A 27,255-nucleotide genomic window follows, 5' to 3' on the forward strand; every position below is an offset into this window, starting at 1 on the left:
ACTGGCCGCAGTTCGCCGCTCCAGGCCAATGGGGGCTGCGGGAAGCGGCGCAGGCCAAAGGACGTGCTGGCTTTCCTTGAACAAGTGGCAGACCGGCTTTGAGAACCAGTGGTATAGGAAATGGGAAAAACCTGTGCCAAAGTATTACGGTCTCAGATTTAATCTGCTGTATGTTTTGTAGCTTATAGGAATGGTTCGCAACTTTTTTTTGTTGGCATCTCCAAGTGTGAGTGTCTGGGGAGTTGGTCAGTTCTGCGTAGCCTCTGTTTTCTTTGTCAGCAGAAATTCCCCCTTTGCTGTTTGTGTGCCCAAGATAAATTACCTCTTTTTTGAAACAATTCATGTTTCCTTGGGTTCAGTTTCAGTTTGGCAGCATTAAGCTTATCACAGACCATTTGTAAATGTATCAATTCTTGTTCAAAGGTTTTAGCATGCACCCAGCTATCATATAGATATAACAAACAGACTAAGAGTGGCACGCTGTGCAGTACACTTTTCAGTGTGGCTGGTGCATTGCACAAGCAAAAAGCATCACTTTAAATTACCCTGGGCCTTATCTGCTATGAAAGCAGTCTTTTCCCTGTCCTTTGGATCCACTTCCACTTGCCAATACCCATTTTTAAGATCCAGTGTGGGAAAACCAGATTGAACCTGCTACAGTATTCCAGATATCATCTGGTCATGGTATGGATAATAATTCTTTAAAGTGACCTCATTTAATTTTCTATTGACCACACATAATCTGATGCTTTTCCCTGTATGAAGGTCCTGTGGTTTCTTCTAACATATTAAACTAGCAAAGAAGTCCAAGAGATGTCTGCATTGTATTTGAAAAATTTGCATCATTTTAATATTTGTCTTATATGTAATATATCATTTAAAAATGTTTTTTTACAGAATGATTTGCTGTTAGAGTGAATGAGTGACATTCTGGTTCCCTGAAGTAAGGGCTTGTCTGCATGGTGCATTCGTCTGCCTTAGAAGGGTGTAACTTCTAGTGCACACTTGCGTGTTGTGCTCTAACTGGCCCATGCGGACTCTGCTGGAGTGCACTAAACATTTCCCTGTGCACGTTAATGATGTGAGACTACATTAACTTTCACTAGGGAACTTTTAGTGCGCACCAGGAGGGTCCATGCAGGCCAGTTAGTGCACAACATGCTAGTGTTTACTAGAATTTGCACCTCTCTAGAGTGGACTGATACACCGTGTACAAATGACCCTGAATGATTTCAAGTGGCCTGGATTTCACCTAGTCTCTTTCCAGTTGGTCTTCTTGTGCCAGACGTATTTTTGTGGTGATTATTATGGCTGCAGTATAATTTTGTGTGGGGCTTCTTCTTTGTTTCTTGGAGAAAGAGTCATTCCTTTTCTGCTGCTTGACACTCTGTTTCTACGAGAGAATTCTCCATATGAAGTAGTACTACATTTCCTCGGTAACACTACAGTATCTTTTTGGGGGAGTTTAAGTATGAGTTATGCCTAGAGAAACAGCCATTACCAGGTTTAGTAGCAGGCAATCTATCAAGGTCATTCTTTAGATGGATTTTTAGGGAATAGAGTTTCTTTGGTATCAAGACAGACTGTTTTTCAGAGAGCTTGTGAAGCTGACTGCACGAACAATTGAAAGCTGCTTTCCAACGTTCCCAGCCTCGGCTTTTTCTTTCCTCTTATGCCCACTGGACCAGCACATCTCATTGTCAGTCTGGAAGTGGTTGAAAATCCTTTTTCTTAACTGTTTTTAAACCCAGTTCTGGATGGCTGGCTTTCTTCTGAACTTCTCATCACCTTTCATGGCCTCTGCGGAATTCAACAATTTGTTTAAAATGTCATTAGCCAAGGAGCTGGGAAAAGACTTTTTTTTCTGCAAGTGAATGTTGAATGGTTAAAAACTGTATGGTGTTAGGGATAAAACTGCAAATTTCAGCTTCTTTGTTTTTTCCAAAAATAATGAAGTAATTGTCAAAATGAGTAGATGTATAGAATAGGAATGTTACAGTAAGGTCTTGACAAACCTTTTGTTTTGTTGTTGTGACATGTAAATAACAGTAGTCTCTGTGGCTGTTTTTCTTTTCATCTTTCTAGTTACACAAGTATGCTTTTTTTGCTTTAAAATGAAATCTTTTCATCATAAGCTATGTAACATTACTGATCATTAAGAGCCAGACCTGTGGTCTCAAAGCCTTCCCTCCAAACAGTTAAAGCTGTTTGTAATTTTCATCTGTTACTGTGAATTTTAAACACTGAGTTTACTATTACAGAATGCTAAAAGAAATAAGCTGTAATTGTGTTTGCCATGAAGAGTGACTAATTAGATTAGAATAAAAGCTGGGAAATAAATAGAGGGAGGAAAAAAAATGGTGAGGGCTGCTTCTTATTTTTACTTGAGTGAATTATCTTCTCCCCCTCTCTCCCCCCAACTGAATGTATATTCTGACAATTGTGTGAAAGAACTACTGGCGAGGGGAAGGGAGAAATTGTTCCTTTCTTGGGGGATGGGGAATGGGGGGCAAAAACACATAACACCATGAAAGCACAATAGGACGAGGCCATGGTGGGAGGGAAACTGTGAGGTTCCTTTTGTGGAGTCTTCCTCACATGGTACCATTGAGGAGGGCAGGGGTTACCCCCCACCCTGCAGAACCAGACACTGCATTAACTTCTTAGTAGATTTACGCCAAGATGGTGCGGCTATGCACCCCTAACCTGCAATCTGCCTAGGATCTGTGACATGGGGTGATGGTACCAAGGAATCAGCTGTCACCACCCTGCTAGTGAGAATGGGGAGCTCCCCTCCATATATAGATCCTCTCAGAAGAATTCACGCTCCCCATCATGTCACTAAAATATTTCTCTTATGAGCTAAACAGTGTCCTATATATGCTAGCATTAGTGACCACTAATAAGGAGTTTAACAGACACTGAATAGAAAGAAGCAAGATTGTGTCGAGTGGGATTATTTTTATTTTATTTTATTTTAAAATAACTTTTCTTGAAACATGCAGAACTTTCCTTATCTGTCAGACAGTACAGTTTGTATCAATTACTTTATTTACAGCTGCTACAGTCCTTAAATCTTTCTTTGCATTCTGCCTGCATGTTTTGACCCTGTCAGTTTTATGCTGTATTAGTTAGTCCCAGATGTAGGAGGATTCTGCAGCAGGTGCATTTTTGCCTGACCTAACATTCCGTCTCGATATTTTGTTCCTGTACTATTGGCTTTTTTTAGTAAGGGGAAGGGAATGTGCATATCCTTCACTCTTGTACCCTTATTTCTGGAGTTTTTTTTAAATGTATTTGCTGTTACTGTGGCATTAGTTGAATAAGTCTTAAATCTAAAAGAATGTTTGAGGCAGTTGGGCATATGTGAAAATAAATGGTGATTCCAAATGGCAAGAGTCATTTGTCTTTAGAGATATATAGGCAAAGAGAGGTTGTGCAGAGTGAATGGAAACTAGAGACCAAAATATTCCATTTCTGGCAAGCAAACACGGTGTTTCAAGCAAGTACCTTGCTCTCCCAATATTTGCAACTTAACTACAAACAATGAATCTTTGTGTAAAGTGAACTTCAGGTTCCTCTCCCATCTCTGCCCCCACCCCACCCTTTCCTCAATATAAAGGTGTCATGGACATATTTCCTGGAGACCCTCCTTGTTTTGGTTACTCTGATACTTCTCCATCTTCACCAATTATCTGTGAAATCACAGGTTTATTCTTTTTATGCTCCTCGCACATCCCCAGAAAGGAAAGGCCACTTTTTCATGCATTTCTCTGCTTAGCCTAATAGCATGCAGACATTGTGCAGTGCTCTGCATAGCCAATGAATGAACTGATCAGTGCTTTACTCCCTTTGCAAACTCAGTGTTTAGTTCCAAGAAACATGTTGATCTATGAGGCTCAGTAGGGAGAACCTCTTAAGGAAACTGGGGAGTGTACCCAACCAGGTGGGAAAGAGAGCCACCATGTGGGATGCTCAGCATTCCATGGGACATGGTCAGAAAATCATTGGGTGGGACCTACAGACACAAGTTCAAAAAGGAGAGAAGAACCTATTCCCCAAGGAGGTGGGAGAGAGAGGTTATGCTCCCCCTTTCAATGCCAAAGCCCCAAGTCCTTCCTGCTTCCTTACTCTCTGGTTTTCCTTCTTATTTTTTTTTCAATGCCTGATTATATTATTCTAAAACTTCCTGCAAGTTGCTCAGAATCAGAACTAGTTTGATTTCAAGTGCAAAAAAATATAGTTGATGTTAGCACAAAGCTTGAAAAATCCAAACCCTTCCCCTAGCAAGGAGCAGAAAATTGTCCCTACAGGTCTTAAGACATTATCAGTTTCTGCAAAACTTAAGCTTTTATTGTTATATTTTTTTAAAATTTAATTCTTGATGGCTGTAAAACAAAACCTTCCAAAAGTGACCCAGCGCTTTGCTGTCTTTCTGAGTCTGCCGAGAAAACTCCAGTACCTCTGCTGCTATTCCTAGCTTTGCCCATGTGACAGTCTTTTGGGCAGTGATGCTGAAAAGAATCATGTCAGTTTTAGTGTTACCAACTTCCACAGTTTTATCATGAGTCTTGTGATAGTTGATATTTTACTTAAAGCCCCAGCTCCTACAGTCATGTGAATATGAGAATATCTTGGCTTTTTTTCTGAAGGTAAGTTTCTAGCCCTGATAGTTGCAGACAAAAAGTAGAAAATATTACCCCTAAGTGCTCAAAAATACTCTCCCCCCCCCCCAAATATATTTAAAATCTTGTAATTTTTGTGGGCCTGTGTTAAGATTTTGAATTCCTGGGGTTGGAAATACTGCATTTTCACTCTGTTGCTTTTGGGGGAAACTTCTAGTAGCATCAGAGGCAGGTACTGAAGTTCTTTAGAGGGGAGGACAATCTCAGTAGTGAAAAACCTCCTCCATTGCAACAGTCAAGAAGCTGGAGGAAGGGTTTAATAGTTAAGACATCTCTCCACTCCCTTCACCGCAGCCAGGAGGATGGGAAGTGAGTACAGCAGCAGAGACATCCCACTCACATCCCAGCAGCATCCAGGTCACTGGTTAGAGGAAGAAATGGACATACTTTTGCCCCAACTGCCTGAAGACTCTGGAATGGGGAAGTGGGGGAAGAGAAATAACTCCCTTTAAGCTGTCAGAGCGAGGGGCTTCAGATTTATCAGACACCTGCAAACCAGGGGTTAGTATGAAAAATAAATTCCCTAAGCAGACTCCAGGGTCAGCACCCTCCCCCTTACCCGCAACTGTAGACAGAGTGGGACCTGGACTTCTTACCAGAATGTTACCCTGGATCTCACTGATGCCCCTCCCTCATTTTCCTGTCACCCACCAGCTAGTATGTATCTGGTACTATTTTAAATACTGGTGTGGGAAATTTGTAGTTTGTGTGCATTGAAAAATGTTTTATTACACATCATGGGCAGTATTGTCCACATTTTGCTTCTCATTGACTGTGAGAATGCCCATAGCAATGGTGACTCTAAATGTTAGGTTAGAAGGGAAGAGTTTACCATTCCTTTATTTTTGCTGCCATTTTTATCCTTCTGGCTTATCTTAAGCTTGCTCCTAATGGCTCCTATCTGCATGCCTGTGTGTGGCCTATTGCTACCCTTTTTTCTATACCCAAGAGACCTACCTTCTTCTGAAACTATTATCAGTTCTATTAATGTAATTAGGCTGCAAGATACAATGTAACAGTAAACTAGTAGCTTATTCTAGTGGGAAGAGGCATAATATTGATATCCCTTATCTTAAGAGACACTATTTAAATTGTGTTATGTTTATGTTATACAAACCTTTTATAGCTCTGTCTAATTGCATCGAGCTCAATGATGGAGTAGTCAGTGCAGAATTTGACCCCACTGTTTTATATTTGTAACAAAATGCTGTCTTCCAAGATAAAGATTTTTTTCCTCAGACGTTTTTCTTTCTCTTTTCCTTACAGGCTAAATACACTGGTCTTATTTTCTACCATGAAGGCTGGCCACTGTGCATCCATGAAAAAGTGGTAGTACAGTTAGCATCTCTTCACAGAGTCCGTCTGAAACCAGGCGATTTCTACTTACAAATTCTTCCGGCTGGGAAGCAGTCAGCAAAACTAATTTTAAAATGCCTCTCCCGACATGGACAAGGAATGGAAGAAGTTATTGTACCTGAAACCATGTATGGATGTGTTTTTACAGCAGAATTTTTGGAAAATGTAAATTGTGAAAGGGGGAGTGTTCCCTTGCAAAGCTGCTTACTTACCACTGGCCCAGCTGTATATAGAACACCTTGGAAGAATATAGTGAATCCTATTTTTGTCCCTACAGCTGAAACAATCCTGCATAATTATTCCAGTAGCCCTCTCCTCAACCGGTTAATCAGTAATAATACTGATGTGAAAACAATGACACAGACCATGGAGAGCAATAGTTCACATGACAGTTCCACTTCCAATGATACTGGCTCTACAGTCATAGAAGCAACACTTACCGATAATCATGGAAACCAAGGGAGTGAAGTGTATAGTCCAGTTCATACTGCGGAAAGTAGGGCAGAATTAGAATTCCCTGGAACCGCAGCTGAGGAGAGCAAAGGAGAGTACGTAAATCTCAGCACGTTGACTAAGGACTGCCCCAGCATGATGGAGAGGGCTTTACCACAGGCCACTGAGCCTGAAATGACACCTGAAGTATTAAAAGGTGGAGCATTATCTCCCATAATGGAGAAAAAGAGCAGCATCAAAAGCATAACTTTCAGCACAGATTTGAGCAGTCCTTGTCCAAGAAGACGACAACTCAGGGATTCTTCATATTTTGAGACAAGGCGCTTGTTTAGAAAGTCATACATGGAAGCTTTGCAAAACCCAATGAATCTTGGTTCCAGCTCAGAGGAGTCAATTGCAGAAGAGGAGTCTTCAGACCAGACAGTGGACTCATATGAAGTGAATGATGACTTGAGAATCTCTGAGAGCAAATCTTGTGAGAAACAGATTGAGAAGGAAGATTCTCTTGCTGATAGACTTGCACCAAAGGAGGAAACAAGAGCAGTCATAAGGCCTGAAGATTGTTCACAGGCCTCAGAAAAACTGCTTGTACCTCATGAAACTTTCTCAATAGCAGAGTGCAGGGCTGGACCGAGAAGGTCTCGGTCTTTAGATAGGTCACATAAGAGTTCGCGTTGCAAGGATCATAGTCCAGGGTTGTTCTCAGATAATTCAGCAAGTGCAAACCCTAAAAAGCTCTTAAATGGACATGCGTTAAGACTGGGGAAGTTGGACTCCAATGGTCATTTATTCATTACGGTGAAAAGCAACAAATGCAACAAAGAGGTTGAAGGTAAAAGCCAAACTACAACATGGATTTTATTTTTTATAATATCTTTAGCATGCCTGCACCAACATATATAAACTTTGTACATAAAATTACTTTTTTTTCTGCTTTCTGAGCTCAGATTTAAAGCACAAATAGTAGTGACATCATCAATGTTTTTATTATTTCACATCTATTTTACTACTGTTTTAATACTTTAAGTAAATTTATTTTATTTCCATTGCTTTAAGATATGCTTTTCAGAATGCTTTGTATATTCTGCTTTTAAAAAAATTGATCAGAGATCAACAAAAACCTTCTTGAAACACACATGAAATTCTGCTCTCAGTTAATCCCCATGTAATATCTTTGGAGTCAATTGGCATTTTACAGACGTTACCAAAAGCATAGATGCTGGGCATGTAGTGAAGGTCTGGAATTTCTCCTCTGTACTTTATATTTTATACATTAAAAACAACTCGAGTTATTTTCCATGTGATTTGGATCAGTACAAAAAAAAAATCAACTACCTTTAAATGCAAATTGTCAATGGAGAAGTAAGTGTTAAATAGCTGTGAAATGCAGTCCTGAGAACACCATGAATACCACCTTTCTAATGAGACAGTCATTATCCCAAAGTAACCTTTGCCCTCCAAAACTAAGTTATGTGAGCCCGTTTTTCAAATAAGGGAAAGTGTGTGGCTAGTTACAACAAACATGGTATTGAAGTACAAATAACATGCAACATATTTTTAATGGTTGTTGATAGACTTTTACAAGATTGCTTCTACGTAATTTAATGGCATTTAAACAACAGAGAAACTTCATAAATGTGTGGTCTTTTCTCATCTGCAGCATTTCTTTGTTCTTATATTTCAGGTAATATACTTATCGCAGTATCAACTCTACATTCAAACAAGAATCAAACCACAATAAAAATATAAAAATGTCAGTCAGTAGGCCAGAACATGCCATAAGCTTTTAAGTAAAAATTCCTATTGACTTCAGTGCGGAGTTCTGCTTAAAAAATTGTCATGTTATGGTCAACTGATTTTAAGATTGGCAGCAGAGGTGACTGGGGTCACAGATTCAGCTTCTGGGAGTTAGAGTTTTCTTTTTTCCTCATTTAGAGTTCAGAGGTTATGCTTGCAAGTCTAAGGGAAATGCTGAAGTTGTATTTATTTATTTAGAAATGGATGGGTCATTTCTAAGACAAGAATCCTCTTTAAATATTTTTTTTGCTCAGTGGGGAGCAAGACAGTGGGGTTTTGTAGTACATAATTTTTATTAGCATATTGAGCTATGCACTGGGGTGTTTTAGGAAAGGTGTTTCTGGACAGAGATTTCTTCTCCTCCCCCACCGCCCCCTCTTCCAGTTTGTGTGGTGACAAATCTCAGGTGATTTCACAGCTTCCCAACAGGGCATTTGCCATTGGTGATTGCCAGATTCTGTTAATCTGCTGATGTTGTTTTATTCTGTATTGCCGTGGGTTAGCACCTAAGATAATGTGGGATAATGTCTTGATAATTTGGAGCACAAGTACTGAAACTGGGACCACCCTGCTGTATTGTTTTTATAGTCTTTAAGTGATAAGGCTGCTGGGTTTCACCAGTCGTTCTTTCAGTGAACAGTTTGATTTAATTAATATCCAAAGGTGAACTGACAAAATCTCAGAGGAGTAGCGGTGTTAGTCTGTATCCATAAAAACAACGAGGAGTCTGTTAGTCTTTAAGGTGCCACCAGACTAATCTGTTAGTCTTTAAAGTGCCACTGGACTCTTCGTTTTTGACAAAATTTGTATTCGCGGTGACGTATATCAATGGTATCATAGCTAGGATTAATGGTTCACACTAGATATAGTCATGTTTTGTAAAAACTGGCAATGGTATCAAAAAGCCAGATCTTGACCTAACTTTACATTGCTGTAAGGGGCATGCAAGCCTCTGATGACGACATAAACTGGCCCTACATCATGTTGCTTTATCCTCTGAGTGCTAGCACCTAGTTTAGATGGGGGACCACAAAGCTGCATGACAGCTAGAGATGGGGAGATCATGCTCCCGGGCTGTAGCAAAACTTGTGTAGCTCCAGCAGCATAGGGAGCAGGTTTAGGATGGGGTCTCTTCCATCTGATATTCCAGTTAGTTTGGGAAGTTCCATGGGAGATTTTTTGCTACTTTCTACCTTAGTTGCTAACGGGGAGGAGAGTTTATCTTTGACCTGGTGGCCTTGTCTTCATTCTCTGGCTGAACAGAGCTGTCCTCATGAAGCATGGCTCATCCACTCTCTGTCCGTCAGTCAGGTGGAATAGTCTCTGCTCCCCCAGGATAACAGGGCAGGACTGCCTCCCCTTGCATTTTTCCCTGGCCTGCTGTTCCAATTGCTATACATGGCAGTTGGTGAAGTGGAATCGCACTTTCTGCCTTGGGAAGGGCAGACTCGTAAGTCTGGCTCCCTCAGGGTTTGCGTTTGTCCCCATGGCTGTGGAACCTAGGTGGGGCAGCAGAGATCCTGAAGACTTCTTAGCACAGATGCAAAGATAGAGAGAGATTTAAAACTTTCTTAGAAAAGTGATTTTAATATGTTTTATGGGAAGAGAAGATTTCTACCTCCTCTCCATCAGATGAAAGAAAGAATAGACCAGCAACAGCAGATAATGTAATTTCAACCATTTACATCCTGGAAAGCATTGAAATAAACCTAAATTCCATGCCTTGCTTTCAGATTAGTGGTTCCTCTGAAAATGCAAGGCCCAGTCCTGCAAGGTGCTGCACACCCTTAGCTAATGGTGCACCTAGGGAGAGTTTAGAGGGTTCAAGCACGTTGCATATTTTTCAGCTACGACGCACCCTTGGCATTAATATCCCTGCCAAATCCTGCAGAGAGCATTGCAGCCATCTGCCAGTCCCAATGTCTCAGAACATTTCAAGATAAATAAATAAATAAACGGAGCCAGTCCTTCAGCTGTTGTAAATCCGTGTGGCTGCATTGATGTTAACAGGGCTAGGATGACTTATACCAGCTGAGCAACTGTCCCACTTGTATAGTTGTGTTGATTTGGCTAAAGCCATTTTCTGATTTATTTTTTTTAGTAACAATAACAATTATATATTGCAGGGATAATTTTCAAGGTTATGTGAAGTACATTGGCAAAGTCAAGGAACAAAACCCAAGTCTCCAAATTCCCAGTCCCATGCCCTAGCCACCATACAGTTCTTCCTCTTCTTTGCAGTTGATTAGGTGCCTTGCCACAGCTTCAGTTTGGCACTGAGTCAACTCCACTGCCATTTGTTGCTTCATTGTGCCAAGAATGTTATTCCATAATTAACTCAGTGTTGCTTATTGAGCAACACCAGCATAAAATACTGATTTTTATCTGTAATCATTTAGTAATATAAAGTGCCATGGGGGGATGTCAAGTGTATTTTTATAGCTTTTAACTCCTGCTTTTTCTCTCTGTTGCTGGTAATAGTTTTTCAGATGTTTGAAAATAGCCATTTTCCAGCTGAATTTTCCTTTCCTGTTTAGCAAACTCTGATCTCTCCCTGTTTCTTGAGTAGCACTTAAAGGTACAGCAACTGTGGGATGTAGACATCTCTGAAATGTGCGATGTCATCCAAGGAATTTTTCTTCCATCTTTCTTTCCTCTTCTTTCCCTTCTGTCTGTGTATTTGTGTATATTTATTTACACATAAGAATATGCATCATCAGGGTGGTTCTCCTGCCTACTAAACTGGAAGAAGTTAATCCGATCCAGTGTCTCCTTACTATCTAATGTAATCTATTTATTTATATGCCTCCCCCCATCACTGTAGTATATTACTTCAGCTGCTGAGGTGCAATGCAAGTGGGGTGTGTCAACCCAATATGGCTGTAAATCTCCCTCCTCCTGCTTGCTCCCTGTTACTATTAAAGACTGTAAGATGGAAAGAGGCATGTTTAGGTGGAAAATGGCAGCCAAACTAGGCTGACAAGACAAACCTCAGCTTGCCTGCAAGTGATCCCAGTCTCAGTGCAGGCTGGGCACCCTCAGAGGAAAGAAGTAATTGGTTGATCCTGGCCATTTCCATTGGCTTTTCTTTATGGAGCCACATAAAGGAATGATGCATTAAGGGAATAACTTTGTGTTCGACCACTTTTCAAATGTTTAATGTTATCTGTGAGAGGTTATAGGAACTACATTTATGTGTGTGCGAGAAGCTTGGTGATTGAGGTTCTTTAGCCACAGAGAGCCAAAAAAAAGCAAGATGCTCCGGACCGTTTCAATTAGGGTTCATTTAAAAATATTTGCTCTGCATAAGTCTGTAAATATTTTCTTTAAAAATGACATGGAAAATGCAGTTAATTGTTCCCTGAAGGATTAATATTGCAGGGGCTTTAGTCCTGCTTTATGTTTAAAAAAAAAAATCTGAATGCAGGCTTGGCTATGGACTTGCTATCACTGCTTCTATAATATTAACAATAATTTATAATTATATAAAGAAAGACCATATTCAGTGCTTAATCTGTGATGAAGGAGGTGCCTGGGCTCAAGCAATTATGTGCCGGGGCTCAAGCAAGTTTTTTACTTTCATAACTGATACAGCAAGCCCAGAGATGGCAGGGCTATGAACTGCCAAGCCTAGCGGTCTCGGGGCTCAGCCCTGGCAAACCTTGGCGCATATTAAGCCCTGATCATATTTGAAGGCATAAGCACAACATAGCAGAGTTGAGAGTGAAATTTCCAGACCTCTGGGTCCTTTGTTTTGCAAACTTAATATGACATTAATCCCAGTGTTTTTCATTCAGTTTAATATGCAAGCTTTAGCATAGGCAGACTTGGTAGCTATGCCTATAGTGAAGGGTCACCAATTTAAAACCCTGTTTCTGGTTGCTTATAACATTGCCAAATTGTAACTGTTTGGGCTGAAATTTCCCATGGTGGGTTTCTGCCTCAGGCTGATTTTTTTTTTCCAGATGTTTCAGCTAACGCAGTTTCACTATTCCCAAGAACAAAATTAGGCAAAATACATTGTTTTGTCCATATGCATTAACAAAATTATTGTAACATATTGTATATATAAAATATTATAACAAGCTGTAGCACCTCCATGTGTCGAAGCAGTGACTTGAAATTTAGTAGAGGTGGTCACGATCATGTCAGTTTTCAGAGCAACAGCCGTGTTAGTCTGTATTCGCAAAAAGAAAAGGAGTACTTGTGGCATCTTAGAGACTAACCAATTTATTTGAGCATGAGCTTTCGTGAGCTACAGCTCACTGCATTGGATGCATACTGTGGAAACAGTTTCCACAGTATGCATCCAATGAAGTGAGCTGTAGCTCATGAAAGCTCATGCTCAAATAAACTGGTTAGTCTCTAAGATGCCACAAGTACTCCTTTTCATCATGTCAGTGATATGCCTTTTGCCATCCCTGTGAAATTTTGCTCCAAATTAGCCAAACTATAAACCTCTGAAAATCTCAGTTCTCACATGCTCAGTGCAAGTTTATTAGATGCTAGCAGCTTTATTCTTTGATTATTCCATCCTTACTGAGCATGCTCAGTCCCCATACATCTCCTACTCAATTTGAGTGCTCATGCAACATCCCACAGAGCTTGTATGCTCCAGCCAAGGGACTTTCCCTGCAATTGCTTCTCATGACTGCCAGGGGCACTAGTGCTGGAGGAACTAGAAGGAGGAACAGCCTGACTTGAATGTCTGTGGGTGAAGAGTATAGTAGGGGGGCTGGAGCTGTGGTGGGTGTGGGGACAGGGACAGGGACTGGAACCGGACGTGAGGAATAAGAGCAGATGGGGAACAGACCTAGGAGCCTGGGGAGGATAGGAACAGACTGGAGCCAGGAACAAGCTGGGGGAGAAGCAGAATGATTCTTGTGCACTGAGAGTAGCAGGGTCCTGTGGAGAAAATACTCTGATGAAGTGGGCTTTAGCCCATGAAAGCTTATGCTCAAATAAATCTGTTAGTCTCTCAGGTGCCACAAGTACTCCTCATTCTTTTTGCTCGTATAATTAGACTGAATCATGCATATGCACAGGTCCGATGGGCAACCTTCATTCTGGAATTTCCTGACTTCTGAGAGCTTAACTTTACAACTGTAATGTCTTTTAATTTATTTTTAATGTAATCTATATATGGTTTCTGTTCTGTTTATATATGCTAATTTTCAAATATATGCTAATTTTACATGTTGATAGGAAGCTGCCTAAAGAGCAATTTTCAAATACACAGAAAAGCAAAAATTTTAACCAGTTGTCTTTCATTTGGCCAGATTTTCCGCAGCACTCAACAGTAATAGACTCAAGAAACAGTTTCCAGGGTGAGCATAGCACAATTACAAATGCATCTCCTGAGCTATTCCATTGTGAGAGTGAGCTGCTGTCTACAAATGCTGGAGACCTTTGTCACAGATTACCAAACCAATTACTTGAAATCAACCAGGAATTACTGCAGTCTGGAGTCATTTCTCTATGTGGTATGTAATTACAGATAACAATGTTCCTGATGATAAATGAAACATAAACACACACATGCATAGTATAATATGCACAGATCTCTTAAAGATAGCCCAGATAAATTGATTGCCACAGAAAAAGTTATTTTTAGAAGATATATGGGTCAGATGGTATAAACTGACAACTCCTTTCAATGGAGCCAAGCCAGTTTATACCAGCTAGAGATCTTGCCCATCAAAATCACCAGTAGGAACTTAAATATGTAGGAATGATCTTCACACTGATTAAGAAATTTTGTGATCACAATCAGTATAATAAGGTAAATGCAGGGGATGGAAAATCACTACGATTTTCACTTTTAAGAGTTTCTGCATTGTCATTTTCCAAACACACACACTTCTAAATCGCTCGTTCTCAGTCATGCTTCTTCAATGGCTTTTCTTTGTGTGTTTTATTTGGTTAGGAAGCCGAGACCGGGGTGGCAGAGCAGTGGTGCAAGTCTGCACAAGAAATACCATCTGGTCAAGTGAACATTCCACAAGTACAGAGCTTGCTCGTCTTCTGATGTATTTCTATAGCATTCCCAGGTATGAAGAGAGCTGGGCTGGTCATTTTTCAGGTGACACAGATGTTGTGATCACAGAGGGCTTATTATAGAGCAGTAACAGCTGGTTTTTAGTTAAGGCCCCAGTCCTGCAATTTACAATGCCCTGGTGGGCTGCTGTATTCATGCAGAGCCCCATTGAAGTTGTGTGGGTCTCTGCAAGCATCACAGACCTGTGTAAATTGCAGAATCAGGGCTTAAGTTTGCAACCAGGTTCCATTATAAACCGTCATTTTTAGCTACTCAAAGATTTTGGCTAGGAAAGTTGGTTTGGATGAAAATTGCCAGCTTTACTTGGCGCTGCTGCTGCTGTTTGTTTTATTGCCATTAAATAACTCTCGTTATTTGACGTGTAGTTTGTCTAATGTACCGTTGCGTCCTTCTGGCTCAACTTCTTACTATCCTATCAAATATCTGCATATTTAAATATCCTTAAAAATCCTTGCAGAAAGCTGTATTTGAACAAAATTATATTTTTGGACAAAATTAACTACTTAGGTGTCTAATTGTGATGGCTAGTGTGTTTGAACAGTTTGCCCTCTGCTGGCTGGTTGAAAATTAGGCACATCAGACTGGTTCTTTCATAGTGCACTGTGATATTTTATATTGGTTTTCTTTCATCTCAGGTACTAGAGGCTTGTGTATTTGGACCTACAGGATTGGAGACTTAGTCCAGCCTTGTGTGGTTAATCTAGTAATGATGATGATTCTGTTTGCAGCAGTGGTTTTCGTTGCGCCAAAGTACACAGTGGTTTTATTCACCAAAGTACAACAATGACAATGTTTTTGAGTTGAGGGTCCTTAGATATTACCCTACTATGGACAGACTGCAGTAGCCGCTCGCTAGTTAAGGTTGCAACCAAGTTTCCGTTCTAGTCCCTATATTCACTCCCTTTATAGCTTTTCACACGAGGAGAGGTTTGGGGATTTAATTTCAGGGTACGTAGAAATTATTTAAGTTTGAGGGATATTTGTCAAGCCATTAATAGATGACAGAGGCTTAAAAGTGCACTTTTAAAAATTTTACACAAAATAACTGCTTTTTGAAGTCCCTCTAGGTAAAAGCAGCTTGACTCTAAAACTTCAGACTTTACATATAATAAAATACCTTTAAAATCTAGGACTTAACACTATTTAAAATAACTTTTTAAAAGACTTATTTACAAAAATTGGTGTTGTTTTGTATAGTGATGCACACGTTATAAAGTCCATGTGGCCTATGGGATATTGAATAAAGGAAAGGGACCTCTGTGTATCACCCCTCCACTTCACAGGACAGGGAACCTGAGGAACTGATGGCATTTCAAAGCTTTCCCATTAGTAAGAAATGTCCCATAAGTTGTGCAAGGCAGTACGAGGTCAGGGAACCTAGTGATCCTGATCCTGAGATTTCCTAAGCCTTCAGTTAGAAGGAGAGGAGCAGGAGCCAGGAATATTGTGCAACTCTTCAGTCTTGAAGGTGAGGGAGAGGCAGTGGGGTGGTGTGGGGAGCCAGATACCTGAAGAGCTCTGAGATCTGTGGCCTCTGTGTGTTCAGTGATGAAGATGAAGATGGACATATGGTCTGTATCTGGAAAGTATCTGTATCTGACTCAACAATGGGAGGGTGAATAGGGAAGGTATAATGAGATTTTTCATTCTGTAAAGAAAGGGTGGGTGGGGTACATTGGTCTTTTGTGCCATTGGAAAGGGGGTTATTTCTGGACTGTATATGGAGATTAATATGTGATAGGTTGCCGTCCCTTGATCATTGTTGGTAGGTAGGATGTGGAAGGATCACGTCTCTGCTCTGTATAGCAAGGGGAAAGGGCAAAATATTGGGGTCTCTAGGTAATAACAGGCAACTGAACTGAGGATGGTGTGCGATTGGTTCTGTTATCTGTGTATTTTGTGAGATTTCACAGTTTATATGTGAAATGCACACAGTGTAAGGGGATATGAGTTTAGAAAGGTTTCTGATGAATAGGTTGAGGCTGCGTGCTGATTATGTAGCTGTGTTAAATTTGTTTGTCGAATATGCAGTGTGATATTTTATGTTTGCACTTATTTTTTAAGAGATTTTATGCACTGAGAGTGTATTTGAATATCTATGTTACTTCTTTACAATTTTCCCTTAAGTTAAAGTTAACAAAAAAAATTTCTGTTAATACTTGTTAGCTTTGGATGTTTTGATAAGTTTCAAGTATAACAAAACTTGTCAGTGAAACAAATACATTTTGTTAGAATAAACTGGAAATCATGTCTGTTGTTGAAATTAGTTGAGTTCTTCTGTGTCACATAAATTTAACAATGCCATTTTCACTGTTCGGAATGGCAGAGCATCAAAATGCTTGGAGGGTCAGCCCAGTTTGGATAGACATTCAAAAGGATGGTGCTAAACAATTTTTTGTTTTTATTAATGAAAAGTTCCCTTGTATGCAATTAGGCCCTGCTTCAGAAAAGCACATAAGTGCATGTATAACTTTAGGCATGCACCCGATGAAGTGAGCTGTAGCTCACGAAAGCTTATGCTCAAATAAATTTATTAGTCTCTAAGGTGCCACAAGTTCTCTTTTTCTTTTTAAGCAAGTTGTTAAGTCTCACTGACTTCAAGTTACAAATGTGCTTAAGTGCTGTAGAGAACAGGAATGTTTTCCTAAATCTGGGCCTTAGAAATTGTATCTATATTTATTAGAATGTGTATAGCTCATGGCAGTGAAAAATGTATTAGAACTGGAATGTATAGGTTGATTCCCTGCCTGGAATAAATGTATAGGATAATATCCCCATTCATGGAAATGAGGAGTTACAATTTGGGAACCCTGTTGGACTTATTCTTTGCATTTACCTTTGTTTATTACTCATTCAGTTTCCTTTTGGTGTTCCCTGTTGTTTTCTATAAATAGGAAAAGGTCTCTAAATTTCTGTCCTCAATTTTGTATGCACAAATCATTTAGATAAAAAGTGATTTGCTATGTGTTTATGAAACTGTGCATACAATTTACAGAGATCAGGGTGAGACTGCTTTGCAAATTTGACTCTTCATGTGTAACACTGATTACATTTATTTTGTGAAAAGAATGCAGGGTGCAATCCTGTACCAGGAAACATTTCAATGACTTCTGAAGTTATTTGTGGAGTGTGTTTCCTGCAGCTGCTTTCAGTGTTTCTATAATTTGACTACTTTAATCTTTGATATCACAGATCTACAGTTTGACCTATGGATATTTTCGTTGGTTTTAATAAGAATAGTTATAGAGGTTTTTTTTCTGCTTTTCTTTAGTCTTTGTTTGGTATCTTCGGGTATTGTGGTCTACTCAGTGTATAGAATGTATACTTTAGTGTGGATAATAGCCCATTAGCCTATTCTTGCCTCTCAGGCTACATATTTCCCCCTTTTTAATTTCTTGCTCTCCTCTGCTAGTGGGAACCAGGCAGGTCTCCTGTGAGGCTAGGGTCAGTCCCACCGCAATGGTCAGGTAACAGGGATGTTCAGTGATGCAACAGACTCCTTTTGAAGACTGTCCCCTAGAGCAGTGGTCTAAATGGACACGGATCAGGAGTTCATCTGTCACCTCTAAACTCAGATATGTCCAAACTGTAAAATATTGGAAATCACCCAAAAGTCCCAAGGAAAGGATGTGCACTGATTTCAGCAGTGTTCCAAAGCAAAAGGAGAAAATGAGGTACTTGGCATTCTTCATTATATTACCTACTTTCATCATAAATATGAGAATTAAGTTCTTTGCACGGTGCTCTCAGACTCTGTCCTGTTATATATTGTAAAATATGAATGCTGTTCCTAGTACTGTGAAGCCAGAGTTTTCATGTAAATTCAGTCATCTTTATATCTCTGAATTTGAATGCGTTCACAAAGTATGGGGAAACATGGGATATCAAAACATGAGGAAAACTGCACAGACTTCATTATCCTTAGGAAAAAAATAAGACCATGAGGGTCCTTAGGGGTATGTCTACACTGCACCTGGAAGCGAGCTTCCCAGCCTAAGCCATAGATTTGCGGTGGTGGCGCTCATGCTAGTGTGCTAAAAATAGCTGTGTAGACAGAGCTTTGATACTGCAATTAGGGCTGGAGCTTGGGCCCTCAAGCCTGGGGGCCAGGAGGTGGGGCCTTGAGAGCCCAAGCCCCAGTGTCAAAGCCCCATCTACACAGCTATTTTCAGAGCACTAGCATAAGTTTGTTACTCAGGCTGGGAGGCTCAGTCCCAGATGTAGTGTAGACATACCCGAGAGGGTTCACATATTATTTAAAGGGATGCGAGCCAATTCCTGTACACTACAGATAGTGAGTTTCGTATATGAAAATCTCATAAAGTAGGGATTTTTTTTCTATTCCATTTTCATCAAAAAGCATATTTTAGTCAATAGCAGCTGTAGAATCCAAGTGAATAAAAGTTTAAATTGGGTAGGAAATGTGGTGCTGTTAGGTACAAATTACTGTCATGACATTTGGAGATTTTACAAAAGGAACTTAAATAAATAAGGCTCCTGCTTTCCATAATGGGGAATAACCTCTGGAATGGACAAGCAGAACTTACTGAATTGTCTCTTTCACTTTACTCTGTGCAGAATTGCAAAACATAAGATGTATTTTTCATTACATTCACGCAGTACAGCGCATGAGGAACACATTTGCAGTATTTCCTCAAATTTGTATCAACTGAGAAATCATGTTGGCTCAAATCGTTTGCTCCCATGGAAAAACCCATAAAAAGATGGATTGCTTGGGGGGGTTCCCAAGCCTGGCAGATCCCAGGAGATGCCAGCTGAACTCACTAACACCACAAGTGGGACTACTCAAAGGTGTGAAGTTACTCATGTGTAAGCATTCGCAGGATTGGAGCCTTAATTCTATCATAGTCAGTGTAACTGGTTTTAAAAAATCACTTAAAAATTCAACATTTTGAAGAGTTTTTTTTGTTTTACAGGTTCAAATGGATCCATTTTTTCATTATTTTTTCAATTTGTTTTCTAAAATTGTTTAATTAAATTTTCAGTGAAAATGTAATAAAAATGTTTGTGTCACAAACCTGGTTTTCAGTGAATAAAAAATGTGATGGCTTTGTTTTTAAAAAATTGACCAAAAAGGAATGAAAAATATTGTGAAAAATGAAAATGAAGAAATCAAGTTTTTCAGTAAATCTTTTATATTTGAAAAAAGACCATTTTTCAATGAAAAAAAATATTAAAATAATTTCAGAGAGCTCTTATAATTGTGACACCATTTTTTAATATGGGGAAACAGATGAAATTATATCTAAGTTTATAAGTAATGGACCAAATTTAAAGTCTGCTTCCTCTGCGCATGCACATAGGTGTAGAATAGAGGGTGCAAATTCAAACAGTACTGTAACTTATGGAGAACTTTGTGTACAGTTTTATTTGCACAACAAAAACTGAGGATGATTGAAAATTGGCTGGATATATAAAATGTTGCCAATTTTCCTATCTTGTAGGTCTTGTTCTGTGCCTTTATACATTCTAATAAACATAGTAAAGGTACTTTTAAAAGTACTATTTAAATAGAGAGAATTTTGAGAAGTTTCCAAAAGTTAATATAAAATAAAAAAAACCTACGTGGCTTGAATTAAACATCAAAGCATTCCAAATATAAAATATAATCCTGTGATATAATTGTCTTTCTGCCCAATGTTGGACAAATAGTTCTGCTCAAAATACTTTTAAAAGAATTCCCCATGAATTAGTAGATACATGAGTGTCATAACTCAGGTATTGGAGGATGTTGATATTTTTTTGTATAGTTTTAAAAATACAGTACTACTGATCAGTGGTCTTCACACAACTTCCACAAGTGTATCAAGGGCCTGTCATACCCTAAATCAAAGCAGTGGCATATTTGGCAAATGCAGCGGGCCAGAAATAAGCCATATATTGCTGTACCAAAGAGGCTGGATAGCTGACTGACATGTCCAGCTGAAATTTCCTGGTTTAAAGGAGTGCTCAGTTGGCTAAGAAGTCCCCTGGAGCTCTCACCAGTTGGTCTAGTTTAGAGCAGCCCTGAGGGAACCAGGCCACTACAGAATAAATCCCAGGATCCGCGACCCAGAATCATTTTCTTTGTTTGGGTGCAGATGAGAATTTAGTCTAGTATAAGAATGGCCATACTGGGTCAGACCAAAGGTCCATCTAGCCCAGTATTCTGTCTTCCAGCAGTAGCCAATGCCAGGTGCTCCAGAGGGAATGAACAAAACAGGTAATCGTCAAGTGATCCATCCCTTGTAACCCATTCACAGCTTCTGGCAAACAGAGGTTAGGGACACCATCCCTGGCCATTGCTGGACCTATCCTCCATGAATTTATCTAGTTCTTTTTTGAACCATGTTATAGTCTTGGCCTATGTTTATCTACTACTGCAGAAAAATGTCTCTCCACTTTCAAGAAAGTCTACTTTGGCACATAACTCCAGAGAAATTAATTTTTCTGTGTAACAAACCCTTTTGTTTCTAATTCACAAATTTTGTATCAAACTCTACAGACTCAAAAACCAAAGAAAAGTACAGTTAGGGCCATACTGTTCCAGGTTTGTATGTGAAGGGGACAAAGACCAGGGATAGATGCAGTTGCGGTGCTCACGGAAGCCAAGAGATTGCTGCCTCTTTTTGCTCCCAGGGCCATACATTACCCCCTAGAGGACCATGATCCCGCTCAACTTTGACCCCACACGGTGCCAGATGCATTGCAGTGCATTCCCCTGTATGCCAGGGAGCTTAGGGGTGGGGGTTGTACCATTTTTTGGCTCTGAGCCAAAAGCCCAGTGAAGTCATTGGAAGTCTTTTTGTTGATTCAGTGGGCTTTGGATCAGGCCTTGAGTCACAGTCCTTTCCCCACCACTTCTTCTAGCTGTGTGGCTCTGCATCACCCTCTGTTTGGGTGGTGCCTGTAACCATGCCTTTGTGGGTCACAACTGAGAATAGAAATTCAGGACAAACTGCTGAGAAATAGGGCAGACACACCCCAAAACTGGTGGTTATTTGCCCATAAACTATACCAAAGCAGCAACAAAAGTAAACTTCTCTTTCACGACACTGGCTAACAAGAAGTCAGAAAAGTAGTTTCCTTAGGCATTCCAGTCCTTGTATTGCCACCAAAAACACTAGACTTAAAGATGAATGGTTCTTTAAAAACCAATTTAATCAAATCAAAGGTTCTTCTGATCCCAAAGGACCAGCCACACACCCAGGTCAATATATAACTCAGATTTTACCCAATAATCACACTGTTGCCAATCTTTTAGAATCTAATATCTAAAGGTTTAGTTATAAAAAGAAAGAAAGGTGAGAGTTAAAATTGGGTAAAGGAATCAAATACATACAACAATTGCAAAGTTCTTGGTTCAGGCTTGAAGCAGTGATGGCATAAACTGCTGGCTTAAGGCAAGTCTCTGGTTGCTTGCAAATCATTGGAAGGTCCTCAGTCCCTTAGTTAGAATGCTCCCATTAGTATAAATAAGTCCATAGTCCAGAGGTATGAGCAGGAAAGAGGCTTGAGTAAGAAAGAGGCAAAATGGAGATGTTTCCAGGGCCTTTTATAGCGTATGCTAATTGAAGGGATTCCCAATGTTCTCACAGTGGAAAATTACAGGTAAAAGATGGTGTTTGGGGTCACATAGGCAAGTCACATGTCCATGCATGCTTTCGCTTAGTCATAGCAGGAAAGTCCATTAAGTATAGATAGGCGTCTCCCTTGGTCCATTGTGAGTTAAGACTAAATACCTTGTGGGCATTACCCCAAGAGCAAACATTTGAAATCCAGATATAGAGCCAATACTCATAACTTCAAATACAAAAATGATTCATGCATAAAAATAGCATAGTCATATTCAGCAGATCATACCCTTTCCATAGACACCTTTCTTAACGTACTTTGAAAAAGATTTGTTGCAATTATGTAACAGTGGTAGCAACAATGATCTACATGGTCATATTTTAATCAGATAACGTCACGGTGCCTAATTTGGCAATCTAGCTCTTACCTCTTACAGAAAAGTCGTATAGAACTTCATAGGGACAAAACCTGTAAGGTTCTACAGAACTAATTGTAAAACCTGTAGAATGTAATAGAGAATGCTGTTCTTTCTCTCAGGATGGTGGAAGAAGGGAACTGCAGAACGGATATAATTTTCTATTCACATCTATAAGATGTTTTTGCATGGGGGGAAATTAGGACTCCTATTAAACTGAATGGGAAGTTTGCTATTGGCTTAAATGGAAGCTAGATTGAGCCCAAAATCTGTACTTCCCCACTACAGGGCATAATAAATTAATGTCTGATGGTTGTACCCACTCACATTGCAGTGAAGGTGCCTTAATGTTTAATAGTGTAATTCTTTTTTTTTTTTTTTTTCTTCTGAACTTGCTTCACAACCCTGACATTCTTTGAATGTAATAAGAAAAGGAGTACTTGTGGCACCTTAGAGACTAACCAGTTTATTTGAGCATGAGCTTTCGTGAGCTGCAGCTCACTTCATCGGATGCATAGCTGTAGCTCACGAAAGCTCATGCTCAAATAAACTGGTTAGTCTCTAAGGTGCCACAAGTACTCCTTTTCTTTTTACGAATACAGACTAACACGGCTGTTACTCTGAAACCTTTGAATGTAATGTTTGCCTTGGAATGGCCCTGGCTTTTTAAAGTAATGTTTAGTTGTTCATTGTGTATATATGTCATTAATGCCTTTAAAGGTAATTGCTGTTTATACTTTGTGTAAATATATGTAACCTCATATTTAGATTATATAATTACAGCATGTAAAGATGAGCCTGTAGGATGATAAAACAGCTTTTAAACAAAATTTGAAACAACATATTTCACGTGTGTAACATCTGAGAGGCCAAATCCTGTGCAGTTTGTCTCAGCAGAGGGGTGAATTTCACCCTTAAAGCGAGTGCAGTTAGGCCTTAGAATAGTCCCCAATACTGTAGTTTCCCCTGAAAATAGCAGTGTCATTCGCTAGTGTTACGGGCTGGGATTTTCAAAGTAGCATAGAGGGAATCAGGCACCCAAATTTGTTGAAAGTGTGTTTTAAAATCCGAGTCATAGAGTCTATAATCTTGACTAACTGAAAAGTTGGATTGTAAGAGCACAAATATATTGGGAATCATACCTCCTTTTTGCCTTCTCATTTAATGCTAAAACTTTTTACGGATCTAATAATTTTCCCCAAAGCCACGCAACTCCTACAACGTTTAACTCGAATAAATGTTTACATCTAGATGATAAAACCCCCATATTAGGGAAAGCATTTCAGTTACACCAGTCTATCTGAAAAATAGGGATATTACCATTTGACACTCCAGCACAAGGCATCAGTCTGCCATGCAATTAGTTCTTCATGAGCGTGAACTCATTTCAACTTAGCATTACAGTTACAGATCATTTTCCCCACCCTCAGACCTTATACAGAGAGAGCCCTCCCCACAGAAATCTACACATTTTCATGAGAAAAGTGACCCCAACTACTTGGCTGACTCCACCAGCCCTATCTCCAGACTCACAGAGAGCCTTCTCCAGGGATGGAGATCTGGACATGGATGGGGGACCATTGTCTAGGTACATTGTTACTCCCCCCTGCCCCCGCCCCCGCATAAACCTGGAGGATATCTACTGTGGCTGTATTATCTTAACCAAACAGCCATTCCATACAGGGGAAACTCCGCTTTTAAGGCATGGGGGGGGGGGGGAGAGTTCTAAATACAGTGGACAACGGGAGAGGGAGCTATGCTGGCAGGAGAATGGGAAGGGCCACAAGGAATCTAGAGACAACACAACAGCAAATTGTTCATCCCTGACGGTATGATCTGGAGAAAACTCTGAGAGGGAATCACAACTTTTCCCACCCCTGAGCTCCTACAACAGATTTTTTAATAGGAGGGGCTGACCTGCCCATAATAATTTTCTGCATAATATATTGTCTGCTGCTTTATTTGTGACTGGAAATAAAATATATTTGTTCTAGATGGCCCAATCATCAACCTGTTTGTTTGGATACAATTTTATAAATATTTAGCAAATACTTTTATCAAGAGGAAACGCAGCTTAGGAAATATCTGCCTTTCTGTTTCTAGGAAGGAAGTACGTGATCTGGGGCTCGTTATTTTAGTGGATGCTCGTAAGTGCCAGCCTAGTCCTGGTCTTTTCAAAGCTTTCACAGCGTTACAGGTAAGTGGTAGTGCTTATGGTGCATTGTTTAAGAGCACAAAATAAAATCTTAGTATTTTTAAAAATTGTTTGTTTGTTTGTGTTGTGGTAGCACCTAGAGGCCCCTAATCAGCTACTGGGGTGTTGTTTTTCTGGGTGCTGTGCACACAGACAATCAAAAGATGCCTCCTGTCCCAAAGAGCTTACAGTGTTAAACTTAATGCCAGTTGTAGTTCTTTCCTTTCCGAGTTAATTTCTCCATTCAGCACATGAAAAAATTAATTTGTGATACACAATAGGATCATCAAAGGATCAGTTGAAAAAGTTAAAGCAGATTAGATATAAATATATAAATCTAGAAGGAATAGATTTAAAATACAAAATTACAAGTATGGTATATTCTTGAGAGGAGTTTAGTGCTAGTTCTACAAAAAAAAGCACTGTCTGTCTGTTGACATTAAGTCCGGTTTTCTCAAACAGTGAGTAGGACTAGAGCAGCTTATTGGGAAGTTGTTATGGAGATTCATTTGCATTTGATATTATCCAACAATCGTTTTGTTAACCTGTAGTTTGGTGCATTGAGGGAAACAAATAGCAAAATAAAAGTTACACAGAATGTCTTGACAACTGAGGCCAACTTTTCTCCTGTCTTTAATGGAGTGAATTGTTTTTGTTTGCACAGTGAAACTAAAGATCTGTTAGTGCTGGTTCACTGAACAGTTCAAAAAGGAAAAGACACTAGCACAAAGATCTCAGTATCTTCTAGTCTGATTTTCTGTTACAATGTATTTTGACATTACAGTGACTCTAGCACGTCATCATCACAACAGCCTTTCAATGTGCTTGGCTTCCATCAGGATTCCTTTGACAAGGGTGAAGTGTTTTTTGTTCAGTTCAGAATTAATCACAATCAGAAAATGGACATTCTTCCAAAGTTCGTACACCCCAGCCTTCTTTCTGAATCATGACAACAGCAAAATTAAAACATTGAAAACTCACGGAGAGAGGAGCGAAATTTTCCCATGGAGCGTCTGCTTTGCGCCATAGTTGACATTTAAGGTTATACAGCGCAGGATGTAGATATGGTAATCTTGTTATTCAAGGAGAAAAATAACAAAACAAGAACAAGTTGTTGTAGATGATGACTTTTTTATGATTCCTCCCAGCTTCTCACTCTTTCCCATCTACCCTCACAAGCCCTATATTATAACTGCACTCTGATTAAAAAGACACTAAGGTGTCCATCTGAAAGACGCTATGTTGTCCATCTGATCAATTTAAAAAATTAAAGTTAAAAGTAGTTTCAGATATTAAACCTTCTTATTCTCCTGACCATCCTTCCTAAAATGTTTTCCCCAGTCCATTTACTGGATGAAGATCCACACAAACATGAGAGGAAACTGATTGCCTGAAGCTGCAGTCCTAAAATCATCTCCACATAGTACCTGCATGAGGCCTAACTGCCTAAAAAAAGGGAAACAGTGGAACTAACTGTTTCCAAAGTGCTGTCAGGTGCCCAAAGCAAACAAAGTAGAAGACTAGAGCAAAATGGTTTTTGATCTTTAATCGTTTATGGTTCTAGTCAGAACTTGAGTATTGTAACAATAGATCAAACATTTTCAGACTTGAGGTGCAAGTACCTCCAGCTACTGCATTTACTTAACATCACCCTGTGAGTTTTACACAGCCATTTTCCCACAGCTGCAGACAGACACTAACCATATGTATCACTTAGATCTAGATAGTTGCCCTTCCTACACACAGCTGGTGCACCGAAGCAAACAGTTTAGAGAAAAAAGAAATATGCACTGGAAAAATTTCCATCAAATACTCAAGTTCTCATTGTAACTGAATCTTCTAAATGGCTTTGCAACCAAATTGAAAAAAAGGAAATCTACTGAATTCATATTGATGTAATTATTTTATTAAGATGGCTTTAGTGTTTTCTTAAGTATATTACACATTTGAGATGTGGCAGATATGCGCTGAGGAAAAACATGTCATCACAAGATGATGAATTGAATCCTGGAACCAAATGAGTTTGTTTTTGGCACAGTGTTTAACAAGGTATTTGTCTCAAATGAAAGCAATGAAAATGTGGAATTAGGTAGATATAGTTTTATTATAATGAAATTAAATGTAACAGTTTGACAATTTTTCCTTTGTCAGCTCCATTTTTAGAGTTTAGATATTTTAAGTTTTTAGACTAGCCATTTCAATTTAGAGTGGGCTGAAACTTGGTCTGTGTGCATGGGCGGAGAATGGGTTGCCATTAACACCAAAAAAAAAAAAAAAATCAATTAGTTTGGCTTTTTTCATTTTGAAGTGCACATGCAGGAGACCTAACTAAAATGTGGGCTTCCAGATACACTCTTCCCACAGGCCAGGAGCAAACACTGTTGAACTTTTGAAAAACAACAAAGATGAAATACTAATTTTGCCAATCTGGAAAGGTGACCGATGTGCTTCAGATATAAATGTGGCCACTTGAGCATGTGCCATAAACGTACATTGGACTCCTGCATTACAGCGAGCTTTGCAGCTGTTGTGATTAAAGACTTAATACATCATCCGTAGAAAGGGCTCAGAGGGAGGACTGATGGATTTGTTATCATTCTTGTCATTCTATTTATAACATAAGTTCCCTCTTTTTAACTTGCAGAATCAAAGGCTATACTGTCTTAGCCTTCAGTTCACTCTTATTTCCTCCTCAGCCCAGCACTGGTTGTGACTGTGGTCA

At 39.5% G+C, this 27,255-nt stretch overlaps 1 protein-coding gene across 6 annotated transcripts in view; it reads left to right on the forward strand.

Moving 5' to 3' along the window:
- The window catches only part of PLEKHG4B (pleckstrin homology and RhoGEF domain containing G4B), a 196,888-nt gene that overhangs the window by 110,379 nt on the left and 59,254 nt on the right, over nucleotides 1-27,255 (forward strand). For all 6 annotated transcript variants that reach the window (XM_043540377.1, XM_043540381.1, XM_043540382.1 and 3 more), the window contains 4 exons: nucleotides 5,952-7,326; nucleotides 13,571-13,774; nucleotides 14,218-14,341; nucleotides 24,443-24,536. In XM_043540377.1, the coding sequence (XP_043396312.1) occupies nucleotides 5,952-7,326; nucleotides 13,571-13,774; nucleotides 14,218-14,341; nucleotides 24,443-24,536 (1,797 nt within the window). The remainder of the gene's footprint in view (nucleotides 1-5,951; nucleotides 7,327-13,570; nucleotides 13,775-14,217; nucleotides 14,342-24,442; nucleotides 24,537-27,255) is intronic.

The sequence above is a fragment of the Chelonia mydas genome, chromosome 2 (assembly GCF_015237465.2).
Source record: "Chelonia mydas isolate rCheMyd1 chromosome 2, rCheMyd1.pri.v2, whole genome shotgun sequence".
NCBI classification, from domain to species: Eukaryota; Metazoa; Chordata; order Testudines; family Cheloniidae; genus Chelonia; species Chelonia mydas.